Here is a 22,846-nt window from a genome sequence, read left to right on the forward strand (position 1 = left end):
TGTTCATTCGTTTCCTGTGACATTGATCAGCAAACCAGCAAAGTGTGTGTGTGTGTGTGTGTGTGTGTGTGTGTGTGTGTGCCTTTGGTTATATCGGTTTTTGTTGTTGTTGATGAGTACGTAACAAAATGTAGTCAGTATAATTATATACGTTTGCACCATACCTCATCTCCCGTGAAATATCAACAGAGTTCGAAGTTTCAGTTTGTCAATCTGTATAGTATGATTTGTTTTCAAATACGTTTTGTCTTTCTTTCCTTGTCCTGGTTTGTTTACAGATCATCGTCATTTTTTAATATCGGAAGATCTAACTAGTGTTCTGAGCATCGCCTAAGTAGACATCAACAAGCATGTACATACTTGAATGATCTTGCCGTTGTCTATCTTTTGCGATATCATGTCCATTTCCACATCGCAACATTATTGAATATTTGTACCAGTTTCAATTTGTCTGATTCAAACTAGATGTTGAATGACACAGAAATAAAACGATTTCTTCGTGAACTTCAATTTAATATATCAGGTGTACGATACATCTACACAGTTGTGTGTGTGTGTGTGTGTGTGTGTGTGTGTGTGTGTGTGTGTGTGTGTGTGTGTGTGTGTGTGTGTGTGTGTGTGTGTGTGTGTGTGTGTATGTGTGTGTGTGTGTGTTTGTGTGTGTGTGTGTGTGTGTGTGTGTGTTCTTGAACATAACTACACCCATGTGTTTATGAGTTACATAATTATATATATGCGTTCAGTCAGTCTGCATGTTTCCTTTCACAAAATAAGACACAACATCAAAAATGAATACAGATTTGATCTGCAAGGAGGAAATATCAAACCAACCCACACCCCAAACCTAAAGCAGCTCATGACAAACTTTTGGTACACACTTTGCAAAATAATACTCTAATTTCTAACCAGCTGCATTACACGCTGCCAACAGAGAGAGAACAAGTCGCGTAAGGCGAAATTACAACATTTAGTTAATCTGTCGAACCCACAGAATACAAGAAACTAAGTCCATCTCACGATGAACACGAGCCGAAATCATATGCACTCGACTTATGAAATAGAAAGAAATCAAATACGACGAAGAGAAGAAAAAGTTTGAAAGTACCATTGAACTTCCATGTCGGCGTGTGGCTGAGCTTAAAATAGGAATGTTGTTGCAATCTGTTAGGCACTTTCCCTTTTGACAGGTAGTTTTTGCATGTACAGCAAAACACGGCCTTTTTTACAAATCCTAAAGACTGTCGGAAACTTCGCATGCTCTCTTGTGAACGCCATGTGAAACATTGATTCTGAAACAAAAATCTATGGCATGAATGACAATGGAAAGACGGTCTCTCTCTGATTCCAAGTTCATAATGACAGTTATAAAGTGCTGAATTTAAAAAAATCTGTAGATGAAGTAAAATCATTTGAATGTTGGCTTGTTGAAACTTCATAACAAACAGCCACCTCGTCTATATCATTATCTGAAAGAATGCCGACTTCCTTTGAAACACCAACATTTGTATGGAAAACTTCTGTTTCTGTCATCTTTGATTTCATTTGACAACTTGGACTGATGGCATCTTCCAGAGATATATCCATTACTTTCAACTTGCGCCTCTTTGTATTCCTGTAAGCCTGCCACTTATTTATAAAAAGAAACGTTTGATACTTTTACCAAACAGTTAGTATAATGCACGATTTACCTGTATTCGTCTTTAAATTCTGCAAGACTGAAGCGAAAGAGGTCTGTCTCAGTTTTGTCGTCAGTTTGTTGTGTACATTTACACACGCACAACGAACAACACATGCACAGGCCCGGGGGAAGCTCTCCTTTCTTATGTCCGACGATAGACGTATACATGTAGTTTACATGTTTATTAGTCATCTATTTGATAGATTACGTGTATGATATGACGGAGAGTCGCATCGGTTTGATGCCGTGAACCCAACCGTGGCTGTGGCTGTCGTTTGAAGTAGCCTACTTCTTTATAAAGATTCATTTACATTCTACTTCTGACCAAGGCATGTTTGGTACCTACTGAATCCTTGTTGCGTGTAGTTTTACGTGGCACGTTGCCCAAAGTTGTATTCTTGAGGAGCATAAAATAAAACGTGTTACAAAGTTATCTCAAAACTCTGCAGTGACTGCTCGCGCAGCAGGTGAGCTAATTATAGCACGCAGCCTCCACAGACAGCTTTCGAGCCGAGACCATATGAGTCGCCGCTCCTGCGGCTCGTCAAAAACTGCACGCACTGCAGTGTTTTCAGTCACGAGAATAAAATAGCTTCGTCAATCCACGCGGCAAGGAAGTCGCTCGATTTTTGCGTGCAGCACGAAGTAAACAGACATGCAAGAATAGCGACGGGTTCAAGTTTAGGTCGCTCCAGGAGAAAAATTCTTTTGGATGTTGGCCTTTAAATCTTAGTCCTTGTTAAATAAAGTTCAATTCGATTCAATTCAATTCAACTCTCTCTCTCTCTCTCTCTCTCTCTCTCTCTCTCTCTCTCTCTCTCTCTCTCTCTCTCTCTCTCTCTCTGTCTCTGCCTCTCTCCCTCTCTCTCTCGGCTTACCCAAACAAAATAGAACAGCCACCGGATAAGAACTGTCCGGAAACAAATGCAGACTTTGGGCCGATAATACCAATCTGAAGAAAACAAATCAAAATAAATTAAAATGTTTATTGTTAGTCATGAAAAAGGCGAGAAAGTAAAACAAGTCGCGTAAGGCGAAAATACAATATTTAGTCAAGTAGCTGTCGAACTCACAGAATGAAACTGAACGCAACGCAACGCAGCAAGACCGTATACTCGTAGCATCGTCACTCCACCGCCCGTGGCAAAGGCAGTGCCCGTGGAATTGACAAGAAGAGCGGGGTATTCGTTGCGCTGAGAAGGATAGCACGCTTTTCTGTACCTCTCTTCGTTTTAACTTTCTGAGCGTGTTTTTAATCCAAACATATCATATCTATATATTTTTAGAATCAGGAACCGACAAGGAATAAGATGAAAGTGTTTTTAAATTGATTTCGAAAAAAAAAATTTGATAATAATTTTTATATATTTAATTTTCAGAGCTTGTTTTTAATCCGAATATAACATATTTATATGTTTTTGGAATCAGCAAATGATGGAGAATAAGATAAACGTAAATTTGGATCGTTTTATAAATTTTTATTTTTTTTTTACAATTTTCAGATTTTTAATGACCAAAGTCATTAATTAATTTTTAAGCCACCAAGCTGAAATGCAATACCGAAGTCCGGGCTTCGTCGAAGATTACTTGACCAAAATTTCAACCAATTTGGTTGAAAAATGAGGGCGTGACAGTGCCGCCTCAACTTTCACGAAAAGCCGGATATGACGTCATCAAAGACATTTATCAAAAAAATGAAAAAAACGTTCGGGGATTTCATACCCAGGAACTCTCATGTCAAATTTCATAAAGATCGGTCCAGTAGTTTAGTCTGAATCGCTCTACACACACACACACACACACACGCACATACACCACGACCCTCGTTTCGATTCCCCCTCGATGTTAAAATATTTAGTCAAAACTTGACTAAATATAAAACAAGTCGCGTAAGGCGAAAATACAATATTTAGTCAAGTAGCTGCCCTTTTTCAGCAAGACCGTATACTCGTAGCATCGTCAGTCCACCGCTCATGGCAAAGGCAGTGAAATTGACAAGAAGAGCGGGGTAGTAGTTGCGCTAAGAAGGATAGCACGCTTTTCTGTACCTCTCTTTGTTTTAACTTTCTGAGCGTGTTTTTAATCCAAACATATCATATCTATATGTTTTTGGAATCAGGAACCGACAAGGAATAAGATGAAAGTGTTTTTAAATTGATTTGGACAATTTAATTTTGATAATAATTTTTATATATTTAATTTTCAGAGCTTGTTTTTAATCCAAATATAACATATTTATATGTTTTTTGAATCAGAAAATGATGGAGAATAAGATAAACGTAAATTTGGATCGTTTTATAAATTTTAATTTTTTTTTACAATTTTCCGATTTTTAATGACCAAAGTCATTAATTAATTTTTAAGCCACCAAGCTGAAATGCAATACCGAACCCCGGGCTTTGTCGAAGATTACTTGACCAAAATTTCAACCAATTTGGTTGAAAAATGAGGGCGTGACAGTGCCGCCTCAACTTTCACGAAAAGCCGGATATGACGTCATCAAAGACATTTATCAAAAAAATGAAAAAAACGTTCGGGGATTTCATACCCAGGAACTCTCATGTCAAATTTCATAAAGATCGGTCCAGTCGTTTAGTCTGAATCGCTCTACACACACACACACGCACACGCACAGACAGACAGACAGACAGACAGACAGACAGACAGACACATACACCACGACCCTCGTTTCGATTCCCCCTCGATGTTAAAATATTTAGTCAAAACTTGACTAAATATAAAAAGAGATGCAAAAGTTGCGTAACTCTAAGAAAAGCAATTTAAGTAAATGAAACATTCCTAAAACAATGATGGGAACAAAATCCCAAGAGATTTCAGGAAAAGCAAGGCGACAAGGTGAACAACTCCAAGGAAAATGACGCAAATCGGTGAGATTCAGAAGTCTAAAGAACCCCATACAAAACCGCAAGAAATTACAAGGAAATGTATGTGACAACAAGAGGCGAAGCCTTCAAGGCTCACGTAAGAAATCGACAAACAGTAACACAAACTCAATCACTCCGTCACACATACACACACACAGTAAGCATAAGTGATACGGTGCAAGAGTGCGAGACACTTGATCTAGATCTGTCTGTCTGTAGCCTACTTACGGGGACACGACTGCCAGATGGCCAGATCGACACTGCGCTTTCGACAGCGCTTCCTCGCGCAGACACTGGAAACACGCTGTACAGATTAACCTGTAGGAAATCTCCTTTGGTATCTTCTTTATCTATTTTTCTGGAGCTACGAAACCGACCAATGTGAAATCATGAGTCGTCTTCTCCGAATCGGCGAACTGCAGCTCTGCAGATAACTGTATCTATACATGTACCACAATCCTTCACGCGATCTGACCTAACCTTGACCCCTGACTTGGTCTACATACCACACACGATACAAACCAGTCAGCCGTTTTTATCCCCCCACCCCTAACAAAACAAAAAACCACCCGTTTTCTTTGGATACACACTTTAACTACATACGTGCCGACGAAATGTTAATCATTGCTTCAATACTTTGAAGCTGTTGCTTGAATAATAACTAGGTAAAATTAGTATTTCGGTGTTCAGTCAAATGTTAAAGTTTCTACCACAGACATACATGCATACGCACGCACGCACGCACGCACGCACGCACGCACGCACGCACGCACAGACAGACAAAAGTTATCATCGCATAGGCTACACTTACGTGAGCCGAAAGGAAACAATAATTTGTATTTAAAGACTATACATTAAAAATCAAGTTCCATACATTTTGTGTATTTGAAATAAGCAAAAACTGAATCCTCAATTCTTGAAACAGACAACTTACACACTGAGTATTTTGTGGAAGATTTACTAAATACTTACATAATTTCCAAAGATGGGGGACGTTGTGAACATACACAATTCAAAACAGCTGAATACCAGGCCTATCAACGAAGCAGGCATGTCTTTTTCTGCAGCCTGAAACACAAAGATATCAAATCAACAAGAGCACTTTAGTCTTTAAACATGGTACAGTCATTCCCGTAGAAAAAGTTCCACTCACAATTTCAGATATATGCACAGACTATTACATAGGATAAGACCATCCCTTCATTTTGACACAATGTATAGCATCTTGTCTGCTAATTTTGATGTACATTATTGTTTTGCAGATTGACAGAGTAGCCTGTTAGAAATGTGTTTCTTAAACAAATCAATATTTTATAAAAGCTTGGTAGTTGTATTTTCCTGAGCACCTCCAGCTTCAGAGTATACAAAATACTCATTGTAGCCAGTATGCTGGTGATAGATCTTTTCGGTGTCTGACCAACTCTCGCGAGGTATTCATACACACACACACACACACGCTAAAATCCCCTGACCCACACACACACACACACACACACACACACACACACGCTAATAACCCCTGACCCACACACACACACACACACGCTAATAACCCCTGACACACACACACACACACTGACCTCAGCGGGGAAAAACGGGGCCAAAAGCGAGAAACACGTGCAGGCGGCAAAGTTGGCAAAGGCAAGCAGCAGGAAGGTCGCTTTTTTCCTCGATGACATGGCAGAGAAAGAAAAACTTTTCTTCGTGCCATCGCCTTTTTCATCAGGACTCTCCTGGACAGTGGTGTAATCTGAGGATTTGTCATCTTCGCCTGTGTTTGCACGGCCGTTCCAGGCTGGTGACCCATCGGTCCTGGCGTCTGTGTGATGGAAGGGGTGGCGTTCATTCTCCGCTACCATTGTTGCTGCGTTGTGTAGATCAGCGGGTACAGTTTTTTGTTTGTTTGTTCTTGAGAGTGTCTCTTGGCTCAGGTGATGGTAGCGTTGATATGAGTTGTTCTTGAGAGTGTCTCTTTGCTCAGGTGATGGTAGCGTTGATATGAGTTGTTCTTGAGAGTGTCTCTTGGCTCAGGTGATGGTAGCGTTGATATGAGTTGTTCTTGAGAGTGTCTCTTTGCTCAGGTGATGGTAGCGTTGATATGAGTATCACCTAACAAATGAATAATTTAAAAACAAAGTAGGGTCCAAAGAGCTTAAAGTGTTAGATTTCTCATAGAATTGTTGAGATTCGTGTTGTTTTGGTCAAAGAAAGCAGGCATGCATCCAAAGTGTCAGCAGTGAAAAATATCGATGCCTTTATCTTAATGTCTGCCCGTTTTCTCGGTCGAAGTACAGTAATGAGATCTTTTATTGTGAGTAGGACAAGTACTTGAAACATATACTAGTAAGACTGTTGTAGAACAAATAAGACACAACTACTGTCTACCGCTCACTACACATTTACTGCTAAAGACTTGTCTTAAAACAGAATAAGACGAAATGACGTCACGCTCATAAGATAATTGCCTATGTCATTTTTTGATGTTTTGAGAAAAACGCAAAAAACGTCTGCCTATCTCATTTTAGTTATAAGTTGCAAAATGCCTATCTCGAGCGGTGACAGCTGAATAAACGTGAGATAAAGGGCTGACAGCAACATTTTCAATCAGCAAAACTGCTTTTGCATGCTTTCACATTCTCAAAACAAGTCTTCCTGTATCAAAAAGAACAAGTCGCGAAAGGCGAAATTACTACATTTAGTCAAGCTGTGGAACTCACAGAATGAAACTGAACGCACTGCATTTTTTCACAATGACCGTAGTCTGCCGCTTGTGCAAAACGGAGTGAAACTGACGAGCCTGTTCAGCGCGGTAGTGGTTTCGCTGTGCTGCATAGCACGCTTTTCTGTACCTCTCTTCGTTTGAACTTTCTGAGCGTGTTTTTAATCCAAACATATCATATCTGTATGTTTTTGGAATCAAGAACCGACAAGGAATAAGAGGAAATTGTTTTTAAATCGATTGCGGAAATTTGATTTTGATAACAATTTTTATATTTTTAATTTTCAGACCTTGTTTTTAATCCGAATATAACATATTTATATGTTTTTGGAATCAGAAAATGATGAAGAATAAGATGAACGTAAATTTGGATCGTTTTATAAAAATATAGTTTTAATTACAATTTTTAGATTTTTAATGACCAAAGTCAAATCAATTTTTAAGCCACCAAGCTCAAATGCAATACCGAAGTCCGGCCTTTGTCGAAGATTGCTTGGCCAAATTTTCAATCAATTTGATTGAAAAATGAGGGTGTGACAGTGCCGCCTCAACTTTTACAAAAAGCCGGATATGACGTCATCAAAGACATTTATCGAAAAAAAAAATATATATCCGGGGATATCATACCCAGGAGCTCTCATGTCAAATTTCATAAAGATCGGTCCAGTAGTTTACTCTCAATCGCTCTACACACACACACACGCACACACACACACACACACACAGACACACATACACCACGACCCTCGTCTCGATTCCCCCTCTATGTTAAAACATTTAGTCAAAACTTGACTAAATGTAAAAAGTGCCTAACTCAAGAAACGAGATCGGCATTTTTGCTTACGTTACCGTGACAATGGTTTCCGATGGTCTGAGAGTTTGTACTCTCTAACACATGATAGATACCCTTCCAATAGCTTCCCTTATAGTTTCACTACAGAAATGCCCAACACTGAAAAAGGTATTTTTCTTATGAGCGTGACGATGAGTGATTACTGGCTAAGACTGTCTTGAAACAGAATTAGGTCGACTCTTTGTCATGTGTGACTGTGTGTTCGTTGCACATGTTTTGGTTAAGAATTCGCCAAAATAACTGCCTACCGGTTCACTGCATAATGTCCTGTTCAAAATTATATTAGAACAACATTAGCTCAAATGATTGTCTACAGCTCGACTTGTATTGGTCAGTTCTATCTCAGAACAGAATGAGCCAAAACCATTGCCCACCATTGTCTGACAATGGCTTGAAATAATTACCTTGGATGTACACAGGTTCTGCCCTATTGGTCTCAACTTCCCTCTTCGTGTGCGTTAAGAAAGGTTGAGACAATGGTTTTCTTGACACGAGTCAGAAGACGTTAGGCTTCAAGCTTGACACCCCAATGAAGTTGTCTTTGTGTGTGTGTGAGTTTTGGGAGAAACTCAATAGTAGTAAGTCGTGACCGTCGAAGCTTTAGAACTGTCGTCCTCACATGTAGCTCTGTTTTCAACACGTCAAGGCCCAGAAGATGTTGCAGGCGTCAAACACAAAGCACAGGGGATATTGTTTGACTGGGATATGTCTTGCGCGTGTCTGGAACACACACAAGAGTTACATGATATGTTACATAAGCCGTAAACAATCCACACCTTCTTCAAGAAACATCAACAGAAATGCGTTACAAAACATGCCTCCACGGGAATAGAGTCGGTAGAGATCAGAAAAAAGGTAGCGACATTTGTCGGTTGAAAATAACAGGTGTTCTACTATATATATTCATCAACAGACGTGTCGCACTGACAATATCTAACAAAGGCGACACGCTTTTATTTACAATTTTTTTCTCAAAAATATTAGCGCCACGAGCACATACAACAGAATAAATGGATATATTGGGGGGGGGGGGGGGGGGGGTGTTCCATCTTTTTTAATCAATTTACGACATTAAATTACTAATTTAGGACTCTTTTCAAACTGAGCGTTTTGTGTGTGTGTGTATAAATGTCCCTAAATGGGGCACAATACTATTTCATTCGGAAATGAAAATGATCTTTAGTGCACTAATATAGTATGTTTTCTGTTAAACACAATGAGACAGATGAACTGTAAATTGTGAAAATATATGGACATAAATGTAACACAATAGATTATCTGTTTAAATCCAGGGTAATAACACCTAGCTGACACTCTGCTTTGTTGTGCTAATAGCAACTCTCTATAAACCAGCTGCTCCGTTACCGTCCCTGGCCATTGTGTACGTTGTACCGTCCTTATTTAGAGTGTGACAGTGCCGCCTCAACTTTTACAAAAAGCCGGATATGACGTCATCAAAAGTATTTATCGAAAAAAAGAAAAAAAAAATTCCGGGGATATCATTCCCAGGAACTCTCATGTCAAATTTCATAAAGATCGGTCCAGTAGTTTGGTCTGAATCGCTCTACACACACACACACGCACAGACACAGACACAGACACACACACAGACACACACACAGACACACACACTGACACACACACACACACACACACACACACACACACACACACACACAAACTCGCGCTGGAATCACAGATAGAATTTGGAAGTGGGTTCCACACTGTGGGAATCTGATGCCTTAAGCCCGCTACTAACCGCAGCCGAACCATTAAGCGAACTGGGTTCGGCGAACGTTCGGTGAATGTTACACCGTGCCTTGTTCGGTGTACTAACTAGCGGCGAATGTTTCGGTGACACCGGTCGCATGATCAAGAAATATCACGTGAGGAGACTCGTGATCTTCTCAAAATGATAGCCGCCATTATTGTCACTCTTCAAGGATGAAGATACACACATATTCAACCAATGAAAAGTCAGTACGCCTTAGGTTACAGTGACGCGCTGCAAGGTTTGCAGGAGGGAATCGGCGAACCTTGAACGTTGCAGCTGCAACCCCAAAATAGGGGAATCCCCTGATTTGATGACGTAGTGCAAAGTTCGCCGAACCTACAGCCGAACCACGCCGAACCTATGTCGGCGAACGTTCGGTGACGTCATCAAATCAGGGAATTCCCCTATTTTTTGGTTGCAGCTGTAACCTTCGCGGTACGCCGATACAATCCTGCAAACATTCGGCACGTCATCGGCGAACTGACTGTTCATTGGTTGAATATTTGTGTATCTTCATCCTTGAAGAGTGACAATACTGACGGTTATCACGCTGTCAATCGATCAAGAGTCTTCTCACGTGATATTTATTGATCATATATGACGATCAAGAGTCTTCTCACGTGATATTTATTGATCATATATGACAGGTATCGCCGATACATTTCGCCGCTAGTTAGTACACAGAACCGGGCACGGTGTAACGTTCGCCGAACGTTCGCCGACCTAGTTCGGCTTGGTTCGGCTGTAGTGAGTAGCGGGCTTTTAAGGATCTTTCACCAAGGTTTTTGTGTCTGGTTTTTAGGGGATGCGGAGGAGTTTTTTTAGGCAAGGATCTGAAGGAAAGGGATGGTACTGAGGGAATTGGACAAATAAGGGGGAAGTGAATTCTCAAAACATCTGTTCCCTAACACTTTAATTTTAGTTCTAGAATACTCTATAAGGCCACAGCTGCTGTTTAAGGAGTGTAACATCGATACTTCCGATGCTTTTTCGAGTGTCGTGTTGTTTTGTCTGTGCTCATCCCCACCATAGCGTGACAAACACACAAGCAAGATTGGCAAATAATTGTTTAAACAAAACATTATCTCTGTTTTGCATCCCAGCTTGAGATATTAATTAACAACAAGTTGCGTAAGGCGAAAATACAACATTTAGTCAAGCTGTCGAACTCACAAAATGAAAATGAACGCAATGCAATTTTTCAGCAAGACCGTATACTCGTAGCATCGTCAGTCCACCGCTCGTGGCAAAGGCAGTGAAATTGATAAGAAGAGCGGGGCAGTAGTTGCGCTGAGAAGAAAAACACGCTTTTCTGTACCTCTCTTCGTTTTAACTTTCTGAGCGTGTTTTTAATCCAAACATATCACATCTATATGTTTTTCGAATCAGGAACCGACAAGGAATAAGATGAAAGTGTTTTTAAATTGATTTGGAAAATTTAATTTTGATCATAATTTTTATATTTTTAATTTTCAGAGCTTGACTTTAATCCAAATATAACATATTTATATGTTTTTGGAATCAGGAAATGACGAAGAATAAGATGAATGTAAATTTGAATCGTTTTATTTATTTTATTTTTTTTACAATTTTTAGATTTTTAATGACCAAAGTCATCAATTAATTTTTAAGCCACCAAGCTTAAATGCAATACGGAAGTCCGGCCTTCGTCGAAGATTGCTTGGCCAAAATTTCAATCAATTTGATTGAAAAATGAGGGTATGACAGTGCCGCCTCAACTTTTACAAAAAGCCGGATATGACGTCATCAAAGACATTTATCGAAAAAATGAAAAAAAATAACCGGGGATATCATTCCCAGTAACTTTCATGTAAAATTTCATAAAGATTGGTCCAGTAGTTTAGTCTGAATCGCTCTACACACACACACGCACAGACAGACAAACACACATACACCACACCATCGTCTTGATTGCCCCCTCTACGTTAAAACATTTAGTCAAAACTTGACTAAATGTAAAAATGACCTACATTGGCGTCACAGGACATTTATATTCTCACACTCTCGTCTCGATTCCCCCCTCTACGTTAAAACATTTAGTCAAAACAAGGCGAAAATACAACATTTAGTCAAGCTGTCGAACTCACAGAATGAAACTGAACGCAATGCAATTTTTTTAGCAAGACCGTATACTCGTAGCATCGTCAGTCCACCGCTCGTGGCAAAGGCAGTGAAATTGACAAGAAGAGCGGGGTAGTACCGGTAGTTGCGCTGAGAAGGATAGCACGCTTTTCTGTACCTCTCTTCGTTTTAACTTTCTGAGCGTGTTTTTAATCCAAACATATCATATCTATATGTTTTTGGAATCAGGAACCGACAAGAAATAAGATGAAAGTGTTTTTAAATTGATTTCGAAAATTTAATTTTGACCATAATTTTTATATTTTAAATTTTCAGAGCTTGTTTTTAATCCAAATACAACATTACCCGCTATTACGAGTTAGTCGTGTGACAGATAGTTTTCTTGCACACGAGACTGTAGATGTCTCACGACGGCGTAGCCGAAGTGAGACAGCAGCAGTCGAGTGTGCAAGAAAACTCTCTGTCATACGACTAACTCGTAATAGCGATTATGTCTCTTCTTCTTCTTCTTGGCGTTCGCAGAGGTTACACAATCAGTCCAGCACTGGTGATAAATGTTGTCGTTTTCTCCAACTCCTGTCGACTGCCGTATAGTTTGGTTTGCAAGGGAGTTGGTGACGGCCACACTTCTTTTCGTTCCTCATCTAGTAAGGGACATCGCTGTAAGATGTGTTCCGCTGTTTGGTCCTCTTGACCGCAGGCACAGGTTGGTGATGGTGCCAGCTTGAACTTTCGGTTCATATGAGCATTGAGCCTGTTGTGGCCAGTACGCAGCCTGATGAGGTTGACTTGCTGCTCTCTGGACATTGTGTGGTAGTCATCTCTGTTTGTCCTTGGCCTCATCAATGCCTTGATGATTGTCTTCTGCTCACTAAAGCTGACACTGTTTTCAGGTTGGTCTTCCACGGCTCCTTCTTTTGCCAGCTCATCTGCCCTTTCATTTCCTGGTATCCCACAGTGTGCTGGTATCCACTGGAGGACAACTCTTCTGGTTTGTCTGACCATCTGTAATGCGTTGGCCAGCTGTGGGAGTTTGTCGTTCTCTAGGGCCTGAAGGACTGAAAGGGCGTCCGAGAGGAAGACAACTGCGATTATGTCTCACAGCATAGGCATAGAAAGACAGAAATGAGTTTTGGGGGACGAAATAACAGGCACAAAACAAGACTGAAAAACACAATTGCCCTTTTACACATACCCTACACACGCATGCGCGCATAAAATAGATTCAAATGCGTTTCGTGTCTTTTCTGGTTGAATGCATTCAACAAAGTATCAACCAACGTTTCTGAATCTTTATAACTTTTAAACATCAATTGGATTAAATAAACACTCGTTTTTATCGTCCCATCACCCCAGAATACGTATGTGGATCCCACCTATACTAAGGTGATACAAAGTACTCGACTTTATTCAATCTTAACAGATCCTCTTAAATATCTCATCACCCCCCTCCCGTCATCCTCACGCTTTTGACCAGCCCCCGTACCCACCTTTTTTTTCTCTCTCTATCGTATAAACCAATTCATGTCCATTATAGGCAATGACGGACAATAAGCCCCTTAATTTCCTCCGTAATAGAATGTGTGTCAAATGTTAATATTATTGCCGTGCGGGATATAGCTGAGAAAAATAAAGTGCTATGGATCAAACATTAATTGTTTTACTCAGGGATATACACAACTTGCTCATTACATTTAGCTTGTACTAGTTTTTGACGATTTCTATTAGGGGATCGAGCTTTGCTCTTGTGTTATCGATTTTTAGAATTGAGTGCGGTATTCTGTCCACTGTGAAGACACTTCTTCCTTTGTTTGTTTGTACAAGCAAGTTGTTTAGAGCAAACAATGGGGAAATGAGTGGCTATTGCAGTATGATGAGTGAAAATGTATTCTACAGAAGTAACATAAAACAGGCAAATCTACAAACAAAAGAAACAGACAAACAACCGCACTAACAAAAACACGCTTTAGGATTGTTATCAAAAGACATAAAATCCTTTTACTTTTTATCATAATTGGCCTTAAATGTCTGTAACTCGCCGATTTCCATCAGAGATCATTCCATATTCCCCCAGTAATTTGACTCATAATAAAGGACTTCGCTGCAAGGCTTGTTGTTTGTCGACACAATCAGCTTATAATTTCATTTACAAATGCACGCAAGCCGCGTGTCATGAATCTTCGTTTCCTGGTAACATGTACATGTACAGATTGATAAACGATAGTCTTCTTCTGCGTGAAGTATGATAAGCTAAACATTGGCTTAGCTATGGTGAAGTTTGGGTGCATATTATTATACTTCTCAATGTTACTGATAACATCAGTGTGTGCCTTATAACAATATTTCCCCAGCCAGAAAACAGAAACATCTAAATGCATGCGAAGCAACACATGTCGCGTCAAGTTAATTAATACAGTTTGTTCATCTGTAATAATAATAATAATAATAATGATAAATGAGCATTTATATAGCGCAACATCATAACTTTAGAATTATGCTCTTTGCGCTTGACACATTTAAAATTAAAACACAGTTATACAAGCATTTACATCTACATTCATAGTCAGCAACGCTTAATTAAAAACATACACCATCAAACATACATACAAAAGATTCTTCCACTAAGTAAGTAATAAAAACATGAATAAAATAGGTAGTGAAAACAAGGAAATACCAGCTGAATACCCTTAATCAAACAGAACATGCTATCAACAAAACTGAAAACAGCCCTAGATGTTTATATACATTTCACATTATCACTAAAACAACAAATACACTACATGTAGCCTACTGATGGACTGAGAAAACAAAATCAGGGGTTGTATTTCTTGAAGAGGTGCGATTTAAGTGCTCGTTTGAATGCACATCTGTGTACCTTACAAAAGGAAACTGAACGCACTGCACTCTTTCATTAAGTCAAGATTTGACTAAACATTGGTGAATGCATGTATATATGCAAGTTTGCATGTATGTATGTATGTATGTATGTATGCCTGCAGTGTAAATGCCACAATTTGTCCCTTGAGACTATTCCAAAGGATATGAGGTGTACATATGTGTCCATTTTCAGGAGATAAATATTGTGTTATACAAACACTATGCTGGTATGTGTGTGTGTGTGTGTTTCGGTTGTTCTTCCCTGATTGTTCCTCTCGCTGTTTTTAAAAAACCACAAAAAGTGTTGTTATAGTTATGCGTATTGTGTACACTTTCGTTTACACGAAAAACACACACACAAAGTTTGTTCCATTGACGTTGAATATAGATCTAACATTTCACACACACACACACACACACACACACACACACACACACACACACACACACTATAGTCTATACACAGGGATCTTGCAACGACACACACTTTTTGGCAGGTTTGTTTTACACTGACATTTTGCAACATTTGAAGACAAACAAAATGTGTTTCAATAATAGAAATTGCATATAATGCAACAAAGTTATTCCAACAACGAACACACACACGCGCTCGTACTCACGCACACACACACACACACACACACACACACACACACACACACACACACACACACACACACACAGGCGCACGCACTCATTTCAATAGATTGTTGTTTCGAGTTCACTGTCCAATTGCTTTTCTCAACAGCAACAACAACAACAACAACAACAACAACAACAACAACACTTCAAAACTCTTGCTCGGCTTTTTCATTCTGCGGCAAGGGGGATGTGTCAGTAGTAAAATCTTTTCCATTCGGAGCATCGATCAGGAAGGTTGTTTCTGTTTTGACGTCACTTGTCTTCTTATCGTCGTCATAATGTAAGCACGTCTTCTCCACGATGATGTAGACAATGAGTAAACTTGCCTGAAAAAAAGAAAAAAAGAAGAAATAGATATACATTTAAAATATTGTGAAGTACATATCAATGCCAACTTTATCTTAGCAGAACGCGTAAGAAGTAATTGTAAAATGTTTGAATTAGAAACTCGATGGATTGCTTACGTTCCAAATCAATCATCAAACAAGTCGCGCAAAGCGATATCAAAACATTAGGTCAATCCGTCGCCCTCTAACTAAACTTGGGTTCCCTAGCTGTAAATCCCTGTAAAAAAAATCTTTAATCCGAAAGCTGATCCAGAAGTTCAAGTTTGTTTGTTTGTTTGTTTGCTTAACGCCCAGCCGACCATGAAGGGCCATATCAGGGCGGTGCTGCTTTGACATATAACGTTCGCCACACACAAGACAGAAGTCGCAGCACAGGCTTCATGTCTCACCCAGTCACATTATTCTGACACCGGACCAACCAGTCCTAGCACTAACCCCATAATGCCAGACGCCAGGCGGAGCAGCCACTAGATTGCCAATTTTAAAGTCTTAGGTATGACCCGGCCGGGGTTCGAACCCACGACCTCCCGCTCACTGGGCGGACGCCTTACCACTAGGCCACCGTGTTGCGGTAGAAGTTCAAGTGAACGGCCTTAACTGGCATTGACAGTTTGAATGACATGACACGGGAATGAATGCTGTACTTTGAGTGCGTAATTTGTCACAATAATATTTTGGCCAAGTGTAGAAGAACGACATCGAAAGTCTAGGACCAGTCATCACCGAAGTGAGTGAGGTTTAGCTAACCGAAACATCTTTGGCAAAGTGACCCAAAGCAAAGCTACTACAAGAAATTCAGTTGATCCCAGGATCAACACGGGCCGAAACATTGACAATATCAAAGAAACAGGAAGTTGTACACCTGTTGGTACAGGTAAACAAAATAATAGTGTTGATGTGTCCTGTTAAATTGTCTTTTCGGCGTTTGTACATAAATGGGAGATAACAACTATCGCAATATCAAGGAAGAAGATTGTTGTGAAAGTAATGCAATAATGAATAAGAGCTCAATAATGAATAAGACCTATTGGCTTAACAGACAGGAAGAAGGCTACTCTACCTTTATGGAAGTGATGCAATAATACTGGTATTGGTGACAGCAATATGTTTTCCACCAAGAAACCGATCGATCAACCAAGGAACCAAAAGACAGAGCGAGCGATAGACGTTGCAACAGGTAGGAATGGTATTGTTTTTGGTCTGAATGAGCGTCATACAGTGGCATGTCACAGTGTAGAAGGGAAAGTAGTAAAAGTAGTTATAAATAGAAATGAATGAAATCAAAGTGTATGATGCAAATAACTTTATTTAAAATTATCACTGAGTCACAAAATAATAAAGCAAGAAAGAATACAGTGTTAGTGAAACTGTTGTAAATGGCAAAATGCTGTTGCCATGAATACACATTTGAATGCTAGTAATGTAGCACCAATATATGACCCATTGTCACACTTAAACGAAGCTCTGGCTGACTTTGTTCAGGATGTGGCCAGGTTTCCAGGGAGGGCAGTAGTCAATGTAAAAGACTATTTCTGTGAAAAAACATATACCATCTAAAGAATGGAAGTAGACTTGATCCGACAACATTTGTGTTGGCCATTGTACCAATCATGAAGTACACGATTTTTTGCAGTCACTGTCTTTTCCCCAGTAAATTTTCGAGTCAGGCGAACCTTTGACCCAGTACATTTCCCGGTAACAGCCATGCAATTCCAGGATATTTTGTTGTCTTTCGTTCTCGTTTTGTATTTGTTTTCGTTTTCGGTATTGACACTCTCCTTTTCTTTTCTTTCCTTTTTTAAAAAAAAATTTTTAATTTTTTTTTATATATATATTTTTTTTGTTGTCTCATCTCTTTTTTCAAAAAATGTGTCGCATTGATCATAATCCGCCATGAAATTTCAGGAATGTTTATGTGAGCACTTACCATAAGTTTTAAACTTGTTGTGCTCCTTCTTAATGATGTTGTTATATTATCATGTGTCTGTTTACGAATAAAATACTGTTTAAAGGAATTCCAGGAAGCGCTGTTGTGTTGAGGCCTTGTTAAGGTTAATTTTTTTCCAAAAAATACTTGTTGATCGAAGTTATTATTATTATTATTATTATTATTATTATTATTATCATATTATGTTGAAGTAACACGCCGTACAAGCCGTTACGCTGAATGCGTGGAGGTGTCGGGGGCGGGGGGGGGGGGAGGGGTGGAGAGAGAGTTGACTCTGATATCTATGAGGCCCTGTAAGCGTTACAGACGGTTTCGGTTTCGGTTTCGAAGGAAGGGAGACAACATCTGCTAACATTTTGCGTATGAATATTTTTTAGTACAAAAATGTTAAAATAGATGAATTTTTTCACATAAAAAAATACACATGTTATTGTTTGTTTGAAAGACCCTGGTAAAAATAGACAACAAACTTTCAAGTTTGAAAAGAAAGTACTTTTTGTGTTGTCCGTTTGTAATAAAGTTCACCTGTGCTCTACAATGTCTCCCAAACTGACGACTATATTTTGTACTCATTTACATTGTACAGTGAAGGGTTCGACAGTGGTAGTCTATGAACTCATACACATGTTTTTGTTAGAATTCAAATTCTTGTGACACACTTCTTCTTGTTCATTTCCTGTGCCTGTGATTTGTTTGAGCACATTGTGAGGTATTTGACCACAGACTACAAACAGAAACAAAGAACGAAAAACAAAAATAAAAACATGCACCAGCAATCACAGTCTACTGCCCTCCAAAGAACACTCGCTGGGGAAAATCAAATTACAAAACTTCGAAAGCACTCACGAGAAACGCGCAAATTCGCAATCACTCCAAGTTCTTATAAAAAACGTTGGCGCTGGACCCGAGTACTCTTCAGACTGGCTCGCTCCCCCAGTATGAAAGTTTTTGTCTTGTGCACGTGGATATAAAAAATATATATATATATTTATTTTACACAATTAAAAAAATTATTAGAGTAAAATAAAACATTAAAACGTTCATAATAAACAATAGTAAACAAGAATTAGAAAAAAAAAATAGACCGCCCATGCCGGGAATCGAACCCGGATCACTTTGTCCATAGACGAATCGCTTTCCACCCGGATCACTTGGATTAAAAAAAAATTTTTTTTTAAATTATTTATTTATTTTACACAATTAAAAAAATTATTAGAGTAAAATAAAACATTAAAACGTTCATAATAAACAATAGTAAACAAGACAACTTTACTAGAGTTGTGAGCCTTGAATCACTGTGTGTATCTGTCGCTCTCTGTCTTTCAGTCTCACCGAGACCACACACTGCATTGTATACTGTTCAAAAAAAGAAACGCATAGCTTGTAATATTTGGTTAATTTAGTTATATGGCTACAAGGATATCCACCAAACTGCAGAAAATGTTTATCTGGTCGTCGACCTTTCGTCCATTGCCACAAGTGAGCTCTGCACGTGACGCATGCGTTATCAGTGGCTACAATGTCAAAATTGCTCATTTGGCATGACCACTCGTCATGCTTCAGTGTAATCTCGTGAAACTCGGGGAATATTGAGCTCTCACCATGTCTTCCAAAACCCATAAAAGCGGATTGTTCGCCACAAAGAAATCAGACGACAATTCAGCGACGAAAGATGGCCCGATTGAGCAGAGAAGACCGCCAAATTGCATTGGGTCGTTTACAAGCAGGCCAAAGTCAAAGTGCAATCGCCAGGCACTTCCACGTGTCCCAGAGCACCATCAGTAGACTGTGGGTCAGGTTTCAAGCCACTGGCTCCGTTGCTGACTTGCCACGAGCGGGAAGACCAAGGGCGACAACTGCTGCTCACGACCGCTTCATACAGCTCCGCCACCTGCGGAATCGTTTCCTGTCGGCCTCATCTTCTGTCCAGGCTCTCCCCGGGCCACACCGATTATCGGACCAGACCGTGCGGAACCGCCTGCATGAAGCTGGTTTGAGAGCTCGCAGACCTCACAGAGGAGCTGTCCTCACCCGCCGCCATCGCCAGAACCGAGTGCAGTGGGGCAACCAGCACCTTCGCTGGACCGTCCGGAATCACTGGAGACACGTGTGGTTCAGCGACGAGTCCTACTTCCTGCTCCAGCGACATGATGGTCGGAGGAGGGTCTACCGGAGAGTAAACGAACGTTACGCGCCCAACTGTGTGGATGAGGCACCCGTTCATGGTGGTGGAGGCGTCATGGTGTGGGGGGCGATCAATACCGCTGGAAGGAGCACCCTGGTGCACGTCCAAGGGCGCATAACTGCCCAGCGATACGTGGAGGAAATTCTGCGCCCACACGCCCTTCCTCTTCTGGCTGACCAGGATGCCATATTCCAGCAGGACAACGCTCGCCCGCACACAGCACGACTCACCACCCAGTTCCTCACCGACCACCATGTCCAGGTGCTTCCCTGGCCATCCATGTCGCCAGACATGAACCCGATAGAACACCTCTGGGATGAATTGGACAGACGTGTGCGCAGGCGAGAAGAAGCGCCGGCAAATCACCGCGATCTATTGCAGGCACTTCAGGAGGAGTGGGACACCATCCCACAGCAAGATATCCGGCATCTGATCCAGTCCATGCCCAGAAGGTGCCGGGCAGTTGTTGCTGCTCAAGGCAGTCACACCCCCTACTGACTTGACAGCCTCGGCACCCAATGCGTTTCTTTTTTTGAACAGTATAGTTTCTTTGCCGAGACCAACGGCGACTTCCTGTACATACGTCACAGAAATCCCCCATGAACAAACATTTCTCCACCTGCAAGCTACTTACCCGACGCCTAAAGACGAGCCGCTCTGGCGATACGAATTACGAAACTAAACACTTTTTTTTTTCGGCTCTACTTCTTCACTTCTTTCACTTCCGCCACACAACGAAAACGAATCTAACCAGCGCTTTTCTGCACAGGTAATACATCTAAGTATTGCAATTCGTGTACAAAATCCCTCCCATCTTCAAAATATTGCCACTAATACTATCCCTCACCAAACAGGCAGACCAGACATGTCGTCTACCCAGAAGCTCTACAGTAGATGGTAGGTACGACTACTGTCTGTGTGTGTATCTGTGTGTCTGTCTGTTCGCGATGCACTGCCAAAAGTTCTCGACGGATCTGCATCAAATTTGGTGGGCATATTCAGGTGGACCCCGGGCACAATCTGGTCGATGAAAATGTTCAACACGTGCTCTAAGCCGGCGAACCGTCACGCTGCATACTCTGTCTCGCGATCACTAGGTATTCACTTGATATAGTAGGTTTATTGTGGAATGTATGTATGGTTAGGATGCATTGGTACGAATGGTGCGTTTCTACTTGTTATATCATGTACTTATATTATGTTTTCTTTTCTGTTCATGTGTCATCAGACACTGCTTTCAGATGTGCTTTCTAGTGTACGTTAATTAAAAGTCACGTTATCGCAACCTCTGTCTTGGCGTCTCATTTATGCTTCCTGGCCTATTTCCCCCTTCCACTCCACCCGATCACAGAGAAAACAAGTGTCCGGCACACTCACTGCAAAGAGACAGAAGGCAGCGTTTAGACTTGCTGACCATTCAAAGCCAAACTCCTGCATGACTGGACTTCCGATCGTCGGTCCCAAAAAGATTCTGCAAGATAAAGTCAGAGTGCACTTTTAAAGCAGTGACTAGTATATTCTAAATCATATCTGTGACCAATTTATACTGACGAAAAAAAGACGAAAAAAAGGAGAAATATACAAACAACGGAAACATAAAAAGGGGTAAAAAAACGGAATTAGAGTTACGCTCTTCGAGGTATACTTAAAGCGTCTTTCTCAAGCAATGGGCAGTAACGTCGAGAATTTGTGATTCAACTTCTTGGCCAGAACACTATGCAGTATTAATTAGAATCGGGATGACGGGCGCAGTGGCGTGGTGGTAAGACGTCGGCCTCCTAATCGGGAGGTCGTGAGTTCGAATCACGGTCGCTGCCGCCTGGTGGGTTAAGAGTGGAGAATTGTCCGATCTCCCAGGTCAACTGATGTGCAGACCTGCTAGTGACTTAACCCCCTTCGTGTATACACGCAAGCACAAGACCAAGTGCGCACGGAAAAGATCCTGTAATCCATGTCAGAGTTCGGTGGGTTATAGAAATACGAAAATACCCAACATGCCTCCCCCGAAATGCTGCCTGAATGGCGGGGTAAAATCGGTCATACACGTAAAAATCCACTCGTGCTAAAAGCATGAGTGAACGTGGGAGTCTAAGCCCATGAACAAAGAAGAAGAAGAAAATTAAAATCGGGTGATTACCCTTTCTGTCTCAAGGCTGGCCTTAATTGAGCCTAACGATGACTTCGCGAAGACAGTACCGCGAAATCCAGTGCCAAAGCTTCCTCAAGTCGTCTTCGCCCAATTAATATCAAGCATAAAGCAACAATTACGCTAAAAATATAAATATATGTTGGTTTAGGGTAACCCGACCGATCCTATTTTCTCCCGCCGACCCTAAAACGTTTCAATTCTAAAAGAAATCCCAACTTTTGGCACATTTTGCGAACCATACCGAGACTAAGGGAAGTAACCTTTAAAATCGACTACATTCAAGAGAGAAAAAAAAAGAAAGAAAAACAAGTCGCGTAAGGCGAAATTGCTACATTTAGTCAAGCTGTGGAACTCACAGAATGAAATTGAACGTAGTCCGCCGCTTGTGCAAAAGGCTGTGAAAGTGACGAGCCTGTTTGGCGCGGTAGCGGTTGCGCTGTGCTTCATAGCACGCTTTACTGTACCTCTCTTCTTTTTAACTTTCTGAGCGTGTTTTTAATACAAACATATCATATCTATATGTTTTTTGAATCCGGAACCGACAAGTAATAAGATGAAATAGTTTTTAAAACGATTTCGGAAATTTAATTTTAATCATAATTATTTTTTATATTTATAATTTTCAGAGCTTGTTTTTAATCCAATTGTGACAGGGGAGGCTACCGCTCCTTTCACAGCAGACTCTG

General features: G+C 40.5%; 2 protein-coding genes and 1 long non-coding RNA gene across 3 annotated transcripts in view; 1 reads left to right on the plus strand and 2 right to left on the minus strand.

Moving 5' to 3' along the window:
* The window catches only part of LOC138980193 (MFS-type transporter SLC18B1-like), a 41,883-nt gene extending 32,838 nt beyond the window's left edge, over window positions 1-9,045 (minus strand). The window contains exons 1-4 of the mRNA XM_070353027.1: window positions 8,540-9,045; window positions 6,144-6,672; window positions 5,536-5,631; window positions 2,557-2,630 (exon numbers count right to left, since the gene is read on the minus strand). Coding sequence (XP_070209128.1) covers window positions 2,557-2,630; window positions 5,536-5,631; window positions 6,144-6,422 — 449 coding nt within the window. The 5' untranslated portion in view covers window positions 6,423-6,672; window positions 8,540-9,045. The remainder of the gene's footprint in view (window positions 1-2,556; window positions 2,631-5,535; window positions 5,632-6,143; window positions 6,673-8,539) is intronic.
* The window catches only part of LOC138980206 (uncharacterized), a 272,961-nt gene that overhangs the window by 67,015 nt on the left and 183,100 nt on the right, over window positions 1-22,846 (plus strand). The gene's annotated exons all lie outside the window — the stretch shown is intronic.
* LOC138980204 (MFS-type transporter SLC18B1-like) overlaps window positions 15,638-22,846 on the minus strand; it is a 31,003-nt gene continuing 23,794 nt past the window's right edge. The window contains exons 12-13 of the mRNA XM_070353043.1: window positions 21,389-21,482; window positions 15,638-15,857 (exon numbers count right to left, since the gene is read on the minus strand). Of these exons, the coding sequence (XP_070209144.1) occupies window positions 15,678-15,857; window positions 21,389-21,482 (274 nt within the window). The 3' untranslated portion in view covers window positions 15,638-15,677. The remainder of the gene's footprint in view (window positions 15,858-21,388; window positions 21,483-22,846) is intronic.

Source organism: Littorina saxatilis, linkage group LG11, assembly GCF_037325665.1.
Source record: "Littorina saxatilis isolate snail1 linkage group LG11, US_GU_Lsax_2.0, whole genome shotgun sequence".
Lineage (NCBI taxonomy): Eukaryota > Metazoa > Mollusca > Gastropoda > Littorinimorpha > Littorinidae > Littorina > Littorina saxatilis.